The sequence below is a fragment of the Macaca mulatta genome, chromosome 20 (assembly GCF_049350105.2).
Source record: "Macaca mulatta isolate MMU2019108-1 chromosome 20, T2T-MMU8v2.0, whole genome shotgun sequence".
NCBI lineage: Eukaryota > Metazoa > Chordata > Mammalia > Primates > Cercopithecidae > Macaca > Macaca mulatta.
The window spans coordinates 75,986,897-76,002,168 of NC_133425.1; the positions used below are offsets into that span (position 1 = coordinate 75,986,897).

At 43.5% G+C, this 15,272-nt stretch overlaps 1 protein-coding gene across 1 annotated transcript in view; it reads right to left on the minus strand.

Moving 5' to 3' along the window:
• Positions 1-4,792: 4,792 nt before the first annotated feature.
• CDYL2 (chromodomain Y like 2) overlaps positions 4,793-15,272 on the minus strand; it is a 204,710-nt gene continuing 194,230 nt past the window's right edge. The window contains exons 6-7 of the mRNA XM_028841318.2: positions 14,908-15,051; positions 4,793-11,399 (exon numbers count right to left, since the gene is read on the minus strand). Of these exons, the coding sequence (XP_028697151.1) occupies positions 11,241-11,399; positions 14,908-15,051 (303 nt within the window). The 3' untranslated portion in view covers positions 4,793-11,240. The remainder of the gene's footprint in view (positions 11,400-14,907; positions 15,052-15,272) is intronic.

Genomic DNA, 15,272 nt, shown 5'->3' on the forward strand with positions numbered 1-15,272 from the left:
TGGCTAGCCATAAGTAGAAAGCTGAAACTGGATCCTTTCCTTACTCCTTATACGAAAATTAATTCAAGATGGATTAGAGACTTAAATGTTAGACCTAAAACCATAAAAACCCTAGAAGAAAACCTAGGTAATACCATTCAGGACATAGGCATGGGCAAGGACTTCATGTCTAAAACACCAAAAGCAACGGCAACAAAAGCCAAAATTGACAAATGGGATCTCATTAAACTAAAGAGCTTCTGCACAGCAAAAGAAACTATCATCAGAGTGAACAGGCAACCTACAGAATGGGAGAAAATTTTTGCAATCTACTCATCTGACAAAGGGCTAATATCCAGAACCTACAAAGAACTCAAACAAATTTACAAGAAAAAAACAAACAACCCCATCAAAAAGTGGGCAAAGGATATGAACAGATATTTTTCAAAAGAAGACATGCATACAGGCAACAGACACATGAAAAAATGCTCGTCATCACTGGCCATCAGAGAAATGCAAATCAAAACTACAATGAGATACCACCTCACACCAGTTAGAATGGCAATCATTAAAAAGTCGGGAAACAACAGGTGCTGGAGAGGATGTGGAGAAATACGAACATTTACACATAGTTCAACCATTATGGAAAACAGTATGGCGATTCCTCAAGGATCTAGCCATACTCAAGGATCTACCATATGACCCAGCCATCCCATTACTGGGTATATACCCAAAGGACTATAATTCATGCTGCTATAAAGACACATGCACACGTATGTTTACTATGGCACTATTCACAGAAGAAAAGACTTGGAATCAACCCACATGTCCATCAGTGACAGACTGGATTAAGAAAATGTGGCACATATACACCATGGAATACTATGCAGCCATAGTAAAGGATGAGTTTGTGTCCTTTGTAGGGACATGGATGCAGCTGAAAACCATCATTCTCAGCAAACTATCGCAAGAACAGAAAACCAAACACCGCATGTTCTCACTCATAGGTGGGAACTGAACAATGAGATCACTTGGACTCAGAAAGGGGAACATCACACACCGGGGCCTATTATGGGGAGGGGGGAGGGGGGAGGGATTGCATTGGGAGTTATACCTGATGTAAATGACGAGTTAATAGGTGCTGATGAGTTGATGGGTGGAGCACACCAACATGGCACAAGTATACATATGTAACAAACCTGCATGTTATGCACATGTACCCTAGAACTTAAAGTATAATAATAAAAAATAAATAAATAAAAAACAAAATTGACTCAGGTTTTTGCTCCTTCTCACCACCTCAACCACCTCACCTCTGATTAAATTCAAGCCTCTGTTGAAGTGCTGATGGACAATCCCAAGAGTCTCATGTTACTGACCTGGCTCTTGCCATCACTGGCTTTTGTCCACTTACATGGAGGAAATTTGTTAAAACACAAGTCAGCGCAGGCACTTCTCTCTGAACCCTCCAGGGTCTCCCATCTCATTTGCAGTGAAAGCTCAAGTCATTGTCACAGCCCACAAAGCCCTACAGCGTGTCTCTCACATGGAGAATGCCACCACATTGAAATCACCACTTTCTAATGCCGGGATAATTTCTAGATGTCATTTGTGTATCTTACATTTATTAAGAAGGGTTTGTTAAGAGAATTCCATTAGAGATAACTGTGCTACCCACTGTTACACACACACACACACACACACACACACACACACACACACACAGAAAGCAAGAAAAGAGGTCTCTCCCTTCATCTCAGGTTGAAGAATGGGGCCTTACATATACCTCCCAAAACTTGGAGGACATAGCAGATTGGTGTCTGACTCATGCCTGAGAAATTTAATGAGCAAGAGATTGAGGCTGACTTGCTACCCCTCTAGTGAGGCATCTGCTGCTGTGCTGGAAGAAGCCTGCATCCCTTGCATCAGTTTGGGCAGAGGATGCATGAGTATTTCCCATGAGCCACATGTGGTGTGGCATGGCAAAGAACTGGCCTGGGAACTGTCTTGCCCTAAAGGGGCCAACAGAGATGAACTGGAAAAGCTGACAGTGGACAACCAGACTCCTAGGAGCTGAAGGAATAAGGGGCTGATGACATAGGTTTCATCTGGCAATTATAGGGGGCTGCCCACCATCAACTGAGGAAGGTCACTAAAACCTCATGCAAGTTCCTTTTGTCAGAGAGTCAGGTATAAACACCTATGAGGTCCAGAGAATGAAAAGCCCCACCAGTCAACAGCACCAGTCACAGAAGATCTTTCCTGCTTTTCCCAATGCAGAAAAGGCAGCAAGGATCACAGATCATGAATGAAGTCTTCATTTTGAATGAAGTTGGGAGCAATGATTCTTATGTGGAAAATGGTCATTTTTGATTACTGAATTGAGACTGTGTTTGTGACTAGGAACTCTTACCTATGAATGAGAGAAAGGTCCTGCAACCCATCAAGATTTCATTAAGGGTTAGGGAAGGACTACACCCATTAAACAGACTTAAAGGGACAGTGAGAGGCAAATCAAGTTGCTTTTTTGATTGTACTCCATTACTTCTTATTCAGTATACTGCTTGATCATTTAATTGCTGATATATCTGATGGATGTGGGGTCTCAGCCCACTTCACTCTCTTTGTTCTTAACTTTCATCTCCCCTATTGTGGGAGGGGTTCTTTCAGCATGTCACATCAAAGCTAGCAAATGAGAGATAACTGAAATAAGGATGGTTTGTCTTATAGATGTTATACTTCGAAACATCAAAAAGACCTCATCCAATCTACTGGAAGGGCCATAAGAAGCTAGGAGCAAAGGACTCCTCAGCTTTGACCTTCACTACTTAGGATGGAGTCAGGACTTTAGAGAAGGGGAAAACAGTCACACAAAACAATAACACCAAGAACAGAAAGCAAAAAGGAAAGGGAGGCCAGCAGAGGGAAAATCCTGAGCTCCATCCAATTCTGGCTTCCCCACAGACCGAAAAGTGTGGGGAATATGAACAATTAATGTGGCACCATCTTCTAGACTCTAAGTGTTCATGATTGTGTAAGATGTTCTCTCCAGCACTGTACTGTAGACATGTCAAGAATCATGGCAGATTACCCACCTTTCTCACATTACTAGACTCCAAGATCCTCTATGAATGGGGCTGAGTAATCTCATGATTCTCCAGCACCTGTGCAGCTCCTGAGACACAGCAGGAGGCCCATTAGCCATTATTGAATGGAAGAATGGATGAACAAACAGATGGATGGATGATGGATGGAAGGATAATGGATGGATGAATGGAAGGATGATAGATGGATGGACGGATGAGTAAAAGGATGACAGATGAATGGACAATGGGCAGATGGGCAAATAGATATGATGGATGGAAGAATGACAGATAGGTGGATAGTTGGACTATGGACTATCAGATGAACAGATAGGACAGATAAATGGGTGACAAATAGATGAATAGAAGAATCACAGGTGAATGGATGGTTGAATGATGGACAGATGGATGGATAGGATGGATGGATGGAAGGATGGTAGATGGACAGATGGTTGGATGATAGACAGGTGAATGGACATGATGGATGGAAGAATGGGTGGACAGATGGAGGAACAAAAGGATGATGGATGAATAACGGATAGATGGATGCCTAGAAATGGATGGATGGATAGATGGAAGAATGGCAGACGCATGAATGGTTGGATAATGGACAAATGGACAGGATAGATGGATGAATGGATGGGTGGACAGATGGATGGGTAGACGGACGGATGGATATGGGTCGTAAAATGAATAAAAGGATGGCAGACAGATGGCTGGATGATAGATGAACAGATAGGAGGGTTGGATAATGGACAGCCAGATGAATAGATAGGATGGATGGATGGATGGATGGATGGATGGATGGATGGATGGATGGACAAACGAACGAACAGAAGAATGACGGATGGATGGTTGGATGATAGACATGGATAGGATGGGTGGATGGAAGTACGGCAGATGGACAGATGGTTGGATGGACAGGCAGGTGAGATGAACAGAAGGGTGATAGACGGATGGATGATGGACAGGTAGATGGATAGGATGGATGGATGGAAGAACGGCAGATGCATGGATGGTTGGATGATGGACAAACAGGATAGATGGATTAATGGATGAGCAGACGGATGGATGAATGAATGGTTGGATGCTAGACTGACAGACTGATAGAATGGATGGAGGGAAGGATAGATGACCTTGTGTAAATCCTTTTCCAAGAATCCCCTATCACCACAAATCCCTGAAAGACTTCCTAACAGTCTTTTCGGCAACACTCACAATGTTTCTGAGGCCAGGCCCTAGAAACCAGGGGTCCTCACCAGGGTGCCACTCCTAAGAGCCATATTGTGATGATCAAAGCAATGACAGTATGTATGCGAAAGAACTTTGTCTAAGTCCATAGTGACAAATATCATTGTTAGTCATGCATGGCAGCTGGGCTTGTCCAAGCTCGAGCTACAGAGAGGTTTATCTCTAGTTGAGGAGGCAGTCCCTGGTACAAGGAAACATTCTGGAAATATCAGGGAAGGGGTAAATGCTGATATTAACCCCCTGAAAAATCACTCCTGTGCCCCCCAGTTTTGGGGTCCTCTGGCATCAAGTTGTTGCTCCCACCTAGTTACTGCCTTCCTGAATAATTGAGGCCTCCTGGCCAAATTTGGGTAGTTTCTAGGGAGCAGAGGCACCAAATTCAGGTGCCCCTAGAAGGCCCCCAAAACTTCTCTGTCAGAAACCACAGAATCTACTCACGAAATTTATGTGCAGCCTGCAAAAGGGGGAACACAAGCAAATGCAGACAAAGTTTCAAACTTTTTATTCAAAGCAGCTTCTCACAATGTATAAATACTGCATATTAGCACACATGAAAAATACAACTTCTAAGGCACCCAGAAATGTGTTCATACACGTTACAGGACCATTCACAAAGAGAGTGTACAATTTGCTCTAGACAGTCAGCATTTGATAAATCAGAAGATTATTATCCCTCACTACTGCACCCAGTCTCAGTAAATATTTACAACATGGTGAGAAGGGGTCAGCTGTACCTGCTTTATAATTCTATGAAGTACTCAGACTTACAAATATTCAGAACTAGTTAAAGACTCTCCCATGATAATCTGGCAAAATAAAACAAGTAGCCTAATTTTGCAAAGGTCTCGGTGGATTTTGGTGTATGCTACATCCATGATCAAATCCAAACACTCCTAGGGTGGGCTGGATAAGTTTTTGGTAGCCTGCTTCATTATCAGAAGTTTGGTAATAAGCCTTACCAATAGAATACCACTTCTTCAGCATCAATCATTTCTCAACTGGTCAATGGATCAATGATTTCATCACGAATGAGAATGGAGAGAGAACTGAAGACAATTCTTCTCACACCTAACAGGAATTAGAATGGGTCAATGAAGAACAAAAGGAGGCAGACATTTGGCAAGTGCAGGATCCTACTGTTCAGTATAGACATGTCTGAAAAATTCTTACCCTGGAGGTTCATATTCAGATGGAGGAGTCTACACTGGCCAGATAACCTGGAGGAATACCAGGCCTCCACTTTTATGCTATGGATACAGGCTTGGGACTACACAGCAGAAACACCAACCTGAGATAGTGAGCTTCAGTTAGAAACTCATCTTTCAGAGCCTTTTCAATATGACAACGAATCCCTCTGTATGGCCAGCCAGGGGGAGCATGAGGTTGGTGGAAGTGAGCAGTTTCTCTGCACCATCAAGCATGCACATATCTTTCTAGATGTGCCCACAATCTATGAAACTCAGGCTTTGTTAGAATAATGGAATTCTTTGGTCCTCGGTTTTATGAAAGGCAATATTGTCACAATCCTGTTAACATCGACATTGGCAAATGACTTCAAGCTGGGACTAAGCGCACAGGGACAAATTAAATACTAGACGGGAAACTCTACACATTCCAAACTTCTAAGAGTCAGCTTCAAGAGCTCCAGCATCAGGCTAGATATAAGAGATCCAGATCAGGCTAGATGTTGGATCAATGAGATAAGGTTAAGCCATAAAAATGCCAGAGTTGAAGTTGAAAACTAGATATGGGTTTTTCTGACTGCCCCACACACTGCAAAAATTTAAAGCAAATCTCCATCTTAATGGCCGATAAGTTGACTTTATAAATATGTACCAGAGATGAACCAAATAACTTGATTTTAGCCATATGATAGCCCTGGATTACCTTAGTGCGGACAACCAAAAGGAATAATAATTTCTTTCTAAGTCCAAATTCTAGTTGGTTTTATTAAACCCCAAACATCGTGGATACACTGCCAAGGAGTTCCATGATTTATGCTCTAGGAAAACAGTCCTGGATAGACATATTCAGCTGATACGTTATGTTCTACATCTAGTTTGCCTTTGTCCTGCTAAACTCCAGTTTAGTATGGCTTGATACATATAGTTCATTGATAAGACACTGAGGACACATGGGAATGCTGATTGTGTAACTAAAATTGACTTCAGATTGTCTACACAGTAAGACTCATAGGTAAACAAACATCTCTCAAGCAGTGCTGAGCTTACCCAGAATGGACGTTTCCAAGTTATCTACAAGGAAATCTGGGGTCAACTGCCAGGGTCAGGAGCAGGAAATGCCATTTGTTCAGAACAAATGATGGACCAGCAGCCTTCCCTATGACTGTGTCTAAACCATGTTTACAGTATGAAGGTGACTCTGGAAAACCTGTCCTTGGTCCATTCTTATGGCCAAAGACAATCACCAACGTGTCTATCTGGTCCCTGCCGCCATCAACTCAATCAAACTCTTCAGATTAGCCATGAATGAACAGACTGTATTCAGTCCATCAGCACGGCTTACATTGCATGGAGGAAACAACCCGTATTACCCTTTTTAAATTTTTTTGCAACAAGCTTAAGGCTCTGTTCACAAACTCCATCAACTGCCACACAGTGAGAATTTATGGGGAGATCTTAAACTACTTATGTAGTTGCAAAGTTGAAAAATTTACTGATCCTAATGGTAAGGCTTATTCACAAATTCAATACATTTTGAAATTATACTTCAAACGCAATTACTTTGAAAAAAGATTAACCTGCTCTCCAATAATATAAGAGCATTATATTCTAATGAAAAAAATTGGCACCAAACCAGTATGCTATTTTTCAAAAGAACAAGTGATATTAATGAAAAATATTGCCTAAAACGCATATCCTAACTTATCACAGAAATATAAAAGTTTATATTTTGAAAATATATACTGTATTAAAGTCTGTAAGCATTTCAACCAAAATTTGCAGAAATAACTAAGCAACACTTATCTACAACAAAAATATACATGCAAGACAACCCCAAATGGTTTCCCTTAAATATCTACAAAGGCAAAGTGTAGATTTTTAAAGATTATACAAAACCATTTACAGAGAATAAAATAAAATACTTAAGAAATCTCATTTAGAGTCTTAAATACTGTGGATATTAGTGAGAGTGTCTAGACTAATATATACAACAGATCTAAGTATCTGAATACAGAAAAACAGAAGATAAGCAATTGTGCATTTTAAATATTCACTTAGGAAGATTTGAAGATGTTTATATTTGTTTCTCTCGGTTAAAAAATTTCCACAGAAACTAGATTGGAAAATTTCATGGATGTGACTAAATTCCAAATTAAAAAAAAAAAGTTTACAAAATTTTTAAAACCAACATTTAATGGGAAATGCAATTCAGCATTCAGTGAAGGCTATTTTTAAATGTGGATATTCAGAGATACAGTTGCATTGTTCAAAGTCTATTGTGATTATTATTTTTCCATCCTTATACTAAACTTCACATGGGAAAAACATTTTCATGCTTCAGAGAGAACATTTCCTAGTTTAATCTATACCAAACAAGAATGATAGTTTAAATCAATTCTCTACTACTTTCTCATAGCTATCCCCATGTCATTCTTAGTGATTTTGAAGGCTGTTACCCACAGACATTATTTCTATGCTGGAAGGGGCACGTAAGTACATCAGCATTAGGCTGTGTCTTCCAAATGGTGAGGAGGTCTGACCACCTTAACAAAAATTCTGCACAAAGTCCTCTCGGAATAGGGTTGTGAACTCAGATGGTCCCATAAGATGCTGAGAGTGAGCCATCATCGGGGTTAGGGCAGAGAGGGAAGGAGAGTTCCACTGTATGGCTAACAGGATGGGAGGGAGTGGATTGCCAGAAAGTTCCCTGACTAAAGAGGTGCCCTCAATTGCCCACCCACAGCTATTCTTCCAAACCCAAAGGTAACTGCAGGACAGGGCTGCCAAAACGAGCCACAATTCCTCAAAGACCTGCCCAGGCTCTTGGGATTGACTTATGGGGGAAGGTAGGGGAAAATGGTAGAGAGAGAGGAGAAAGGATCCCACACATAGAGAGGTGGCCCTGGGGTGGAAGATCAAAAATGAAAGTCTGAGCCCTATCTCCGGAAAGCTATTATGATAAACCCTGACACAACCAGAGGTCTCGTATTTTCCATCTCAGATCGATTTGCTCTAAGTTACCTGGAATTCACCCACACATTATCAAAACAACTACCCAGAAAGTGAAAAATTCAGTCCACCCTGCAGCAAACAGATTTCACCTGCTTTCACCCAACTGGTGGAACTGACTGCATGCAAACAACCAAAATACAGACTTTCACCACTCCCGTTACACCCAGGACCTGTGAATTAACAGCAAGAATTCCACCTTAGAAATGGTTTCACATTCCTACCTTAATCATCAGAGATCCTTGAAATGTTTAGAAGTTTGGATTTGATAGTACATCCAAAGCTGAAGCATTTCTACTTCTTTCAAGCAGGGAACGAAGGTGGACTCCGATCTAAAAGAATTTCTAAACATCTCCTTTCTTGTCCAAGGAGAATCCTGACCCCACTTCGACAGATGCTAAATATAACCGTGCCCAATCAGAAGCTCAACAGAAAAGAAGGGGCTCTTTCTAATGAGAATTTAGCAGTAGTGAAGACACTGTCTGCCACAATATATAAGAACCAGGGTCATTTAAGGGTTTTGGAAAGTTCACATTTGCTTTCTCAAAGGAGGCGATAAGATCCAGGTAGAGTTGTGACGACAGGCATTTGGACAAAAGTAGGTGTCTCCCTACGGTAACTCCCTGTAGGACAGGTCTACTGTCCTTACAGGATCCTACATGGACAAAGGGGAGGGTGTACAGGACTTCAATTCCATCCTCCTCTGGCTGAAGGAGAGGTTTCCCCTCCTTCCTGACCCTCATGAACTCTTAAAGAAGACAGGCTTTCCAGGGAGGGAACCAAGGTCATCAGAAGGACCAGTAGTCCAGATAAAACTTGAGGGTCACTGCTTAAAGGACCATGTCTCTAGATCTGGTCTAGACAATCAACCTGTTCTTTGAAACTCAAAGCTCAGGGCCACGAATACATTCCACCTGCCCTGCGCAGGGCACCTGATTGCCTGGAGAAGACAAAGGACCACACAGAGTTAGAGAACTGTCACCAGGACTCTCTTCTGAGCCTGCCTCACCTCCACCAGCTGTGCCCACCTCTTGCTGCCTTATTCCACTCTCTTCAAAGAAGGGCCAAGAAAGGCTGGTGCCCAACAGGAAAGGGGAAGAAGGGGAGGGCCAAGGGCCTTCAGGAACACTCAGGGGCTGTGATGGAAATGAAAAAAATCCCTCCATCCTGAGAATCTGAGAATCTAGCTTTCTCTGGGTGCTTGACCCATGGTTTAAACCTTAGAACACACCTTTTTCATTTGTCTGCTCTCAACTTGAGGTTTATACCTTTCTCCTCACCACTCAAAACCACAACCCCCAGTGCCTCCTTCTCTGTAGTTAATCCAGGGACTTGAGTCTCATGGTCTAACACAGCTGTTGGAGTCCCCTTGCAGCCCAGGGGGCACTGGGGCAAGGAGATCTCATCCCTAGTCATTGCTCCCTATGTGCATAAAAAAACTAGAAAAAAGATGGGTCATTTCAGCTTCTGGGGGGGAAAAGATTCTGACCTCCAGACAGCTTAGCAGAGTGGGAACTCTTCCCCAACCCCCTGGAAGGCCAATACCAGAAATCACTGATCACATGGAAGCAAGAGACTGCAGAATCCAAGTTCAGTCATTTGCCCCAGAGAAAAAAGTCTTACTCTAGACAATATGCTATTCCCAGGTAGGGCCTATCCCCACCCCTGCCCAACATCACACAATTTGGGACTCGGTCTGTTTCAGGATCGTTCAGGCTGAGAGGGCCCTTTATCTCCTTAAAGACAGCACAGGGAAGAGAAAACTCTCCCAAGATGTCTTCTACGGACAAACCTAAGGAACTAGTATTCTATTATTACAGCTGAGAACCGTTTGACACAGAGGTGCAGCGCTATTCCTTTTGTCCAAAGAAATCCTTCTGTTTTGATCTCTCTAAACTTTACTTCTACATAGGTCATTGCTAGAATGCACCAAACGGCATGAACCTTGTGTGGGATTTGGTCCAGGGCAGTATGAAAATAGTATCTGTGTGAACAACAGACATCGCAATATATAAACAAAAATAAATAAATAAAATAAGTCCAAGGAAAGAAAAAACATTTCCCTAGTAGTTTGTGTTTGCAAAACTAGCTTTACATATAATACACATAAATTATCAGAATTTCCACTTACATTGTTTTAAAAATATATATTTAACAAAACATTTCTAAATGTACAATATCTGGGTGTGTAAATCACTCAATTGGGTTTTAAGACCAAGCCCGAATAGTCACACAGATTTGCATCGGAGAGGAGACTGAAGCCAGGTGTGCACAATCATTTTGCTCATTGGTCTGGAAATTCCCTAAGATTGATCGTCCTCTGACACCTGATCTAAATACAACTGGAGAGAGCCATGATGGCCAAGTCTCCAAGTCAGAGGCACTGTGTAGACACAGCCTGAGTCAGAAGAATGGGAAAGTGGTCTTCCCCTTCCTGGACCGTGATGGTGCATTTCAGCAAGTGGGGAAAGGACAGCGGCGCTTGGCGGAGCCCTGGGAAGATACAGCCCCGGAGAGCTCTCTGGCCAGGTAGGGCAGGGAGGAGGGGGAGGCCAAGTATGCTGCATTTTCCATCCATTACACAAAATCAAACCAATGAGGAGCAACCAAAGGACACGAGGAAATGGACACAACCCTAGGTATAAAGAGACACCTTGGCCGGGGCAGACACTGTGCTTTGGTTTCCAAAACACAGGGCAGAGCTAGAAGTTGGGGGCCCGTGAGCTGGGGCCCCTCAAACTTCATAAATTTTGTCCTGCAGGTAGCTGAAGAGGGAGTCCAGGCCTTTGGAGGAGCTCCAGAGCTGCTTGAGCATGAGGCATTCCTTCTCATTCACGTCTTCCAGCACCGATTTCAGGAAGCTCCGCACGAGGCATTTGGACTCCTCTAACACCTGGAGGGAAACAGACAGGCCTGATTAGCTGGACACCGGCGACTCTGCTCCAGAACTAGGTACCTGGCCCATGGGGCACTGGTCAACTTCCCATACTCACAGCCATAGAAGGCTGCCTCCTCCAGCCTGGGCCTTCCTAGTCCCATGTATCCAGCACGGTCATGAACGGATCCCATATGTGTCAAGGCATGGAGCCCTGAGGCCCTGGGATGGCTCAGCGGGGCCCATGTCACCCCAGATCACTAAAGGCTTCCCTGTTACCCAAGGGTGACACAAACACAGAGTCCTTTTCTATAGGTGTAATGAAGAAGTGTGGGAGACACTGCTACCGTGATTCATTTTCATGATCTGTTGGCAGTAACTCAAGGATCACTGAGAACACAGAGTGAGACGATGACATGAACAAATGGTTGTCACAGTATCCATACAACCCAACCCAAGAGCAATGCTCCATGTTCAGGCTACAATGTTAGTAATTATGGTAGTAACAAGCAATAACACTCAAAGCTATCACCTTCATAATAATTATAGTAAGGAGTAAAAATCATAGGAATGAATAACAATCATCACACCTATAGTAATAACTGTAGTAAGGAATAATAATAATCATGGTAATTATGGTTATAAAGGTAGTAGCTGCTGCCAACAGCTATGATAAATGATCATAAATGATCTATGATTATTCATTACTAAACTATTGCATATATACACATATTATGTATTATATACATTATACATACATGTAAGCACATGTATATATGTAAACACATATATGTGTATATGCACTATAATATATACATATTATATTATGTATATTATAATATATAATTATGTATATGTATTATATATTATATATAATATATACATATTCTGTATATATAGCATTACTCCTACAGTGTTATTACTATGATTATTACTACCATGATGGTAGTAATCCATCATCATAGTAATGAGTAATAATCATAGCAATAAGTCACAGCAAAAAGCAATAATCATAGTAACAATAGTAATAATCATAGTAAGGAGTAATAATCATAGTAACAGTAGTAATAATCAGTAATGAGTACTAATCATAGTAACAGTCATAGTGAGCAATGAGCAATAATCATAGTAACAATAGTAACAATCATAGTAGTGAGTAAAAATCAGAGCAGTAATAGTAATACTAATCATTGCAATGAGTAATGATTGTAGTAACATTTGTAATAACTGTAATAATGCCACTATGATCACCATTAACAAACAGGATCTAAGAGAAGTACTTTTCCTGAATTCTTTCATTTACTTCTCATGATAACCCTGCAAGTAAGTAGTCTTTTGATCCCCATGTTACAGATGCAGAACCCAAAACTCCATGATGTAAAGTGGCCCAGGGTTGGCTGACTACTCAGGGGTGAAGGAGTAGGAAAACCAGGTCTGGCTGATTCCAGCAGCCACGCAGCTGCTGCCCTCTGGCAGAGGTACGGCCAGAAGTGAGGCCTTTGTGCACACTTTGCTGGCCTCCACCAGCCTCTCCTGAAATGCCTTCAAACAGCATGAAGCAAGATGGCAGCTCCCGAGCTCCAGCAGGCTGGAAGAGGCTGCAGTCTCACTCCCCTGCCTGGTCTGGAGGCTGAAGATGGTGGGATGAGCTGCTAGACCCAGCTGGCTCTTTCCCCGTGGAATGACCTCGAAGAGCACCATCTCCCGAGGCCATGGGCCTCACTCTGCTGGAGTAGTTCCTTTCTCAGGAAACACCCCTAGCACTCCTGAATTCACAGCTGTTGGCAGCAGAGACCTCCTTGCAGCATTCCTTGTTCTAAAAGCCTGCCCCCTCAGGTGTCCTTCAACAGTTGGATTCACCTGAGGGCCTCTTCCCTGCCACAGAACAGGTCAAACTCCTCCCTGCAGCTTCCAGGCCAGTCTCCCACCATCCTTTTCAGTCGCACGTTTCCTGGCATCCCCCTGCCACCCGACCGCACGCTGCTGCCTACACTCCCTGTGATTTCCTGTTTTGAGTGCCCTCACTCTCGCCGCTTCCTCTGCTTAGAATTTCTACCTGTCTCTCCATGAAGATGACCCCAGAGTGATCAACCACCCCTGTTTGCCCAGGACTAAGGAGCATATGGTTTGGCTGTGTCCCCACCCAAATCTCATCTTGAATTGTAGTTCCCATAATTCCCACATGTTGTAGGAGGGACCCGGTGGGAGATAATTGAATGATGGGGGTGGTTTCCCCCACACTGTTCTCCTGGTAGTGAATAAGTCTCAAGACAGCTGCTGATTTTATAAGGGGTTCCCCCTTTCGCTTGGCTGTCACTTCTGTCTTGTCTGCCGCCATGTAAGACGTGCCTTTGGCTTTCGCCATGATTGTGAGGCCTCCCTCAGCCACGTGGAACTGTGAGTCTATTAAACCTCCTTTTCTTTATAAATTACCCAGTCTCAGGTATGTCTTTATCAGCAGCGTGAGAACAATGGGGTTTCCTGGGATGCAGGATTTTCAGTCCTCAAACCAGGACAGTCCCAGACAAGATGGGGCAAACTGGTCACCCTAGTCATTAGTAAGATTAAAAGAGAATCCACGTGAAGAGAGTGAAGAGATCAGCAATGCCTGTGGCCCACGTGAGTGTTCACTAACAACGCGGAGACTGCCACCCCCCACCAACACCCTCACCCTGAGGGCACTATGTGTTCAGCCTGCAGGGGGCAGGGCTTAAACACAGTAGGTGCCAATAGACAGGGATGAGGCCCAGCAGGAGAAGCATGACAGCCGGGTGTGAACACAGGCAGAGGGAGACAAAGAAGGGAGGGGCAAGGGTCTGGCCCCAAAAATGCACCCAGCAGCTCCCCGTTTCTCAAGCACAGAGCAAGTCCTAGAGCCTCAATCTCCCAAAACGCCTCTCTCAGCTCCGGAACCGGCCCTGGGGCTGCAGGAGTGGCCTTGTCTCCACCTTCCCACAGGATATTCCCCTGCTGTGCTCTGAGTGACTGCGATCAGATAAAATCAACACTTAATTAAAAACCACTGCCTCTGCGGAGGTGTTATTTGTTTATGTATTTTTCAGTGCATCTTCAAACAGTGACATTTAAATGTGCCGAGCAGTCGGTGGAGAAAAGAAATGAAATAGAGGCACGGTGTGTACAGCTTTCTCTAGTCATCTCCGGACGGGTTCAATACTTTTTGTCCTTATTTGCCTTTGCTTCTCGTTTCTTTGAAAGCTATAGATGTTTTGTGCTTCTGCATGTGTTTAGGACTTTCTTTGAAAGCAGTGACGCTACCCTAGAGTATCCATTTCTCCTGTGAGGTTTCTCTGCCTGGAGATGATGGAGAATTTGTAATAATGCTGACTGTCTCCCTCTGATTGAAGCTGTCAATACTGAGAAGAAGCATTTGTTAAGTTGCAAAGGGTCTTTTGCTTATTCCCTGTGTGACCTCTGGCAAGTCAACGAAGCCCTCTGAGCCTTGCTGTCCTCATCTGTAAAATGGGTCTATCATAAGGACAAGCACGCAGGAGACGCAGGAACTCACCACGGCACTGCAGGATGCCATCTCCTTGACCCGCAGCATGACCTCCTGGCTGAACGTGGTGGGCCAGAAGACCTGCGACACCAGCCCCCTGCTGCAGGCCTCCTGGGCGGTGAGCTTCCGCCCACAGAACAGCATCTCATTGGCCTGAAAAAGCAAAAGCAGGCGAAGACTGAGGGCCTGGAGGTCCACCCATCTCCCTCAGCGGGTCCAGGGCTTGCCACCTGCAACCATCCCAGTTCTGGAAGGCATCTCACCTTCCAGATCCTTATCTTCTTTTGGGGTCAGATAAGCTTTGGGAATTGCATGGGAATGTTTGTGTCCACGAGCAGAAGGTTCACAGCTTTCATTAAATTCCCCAAAGGAGC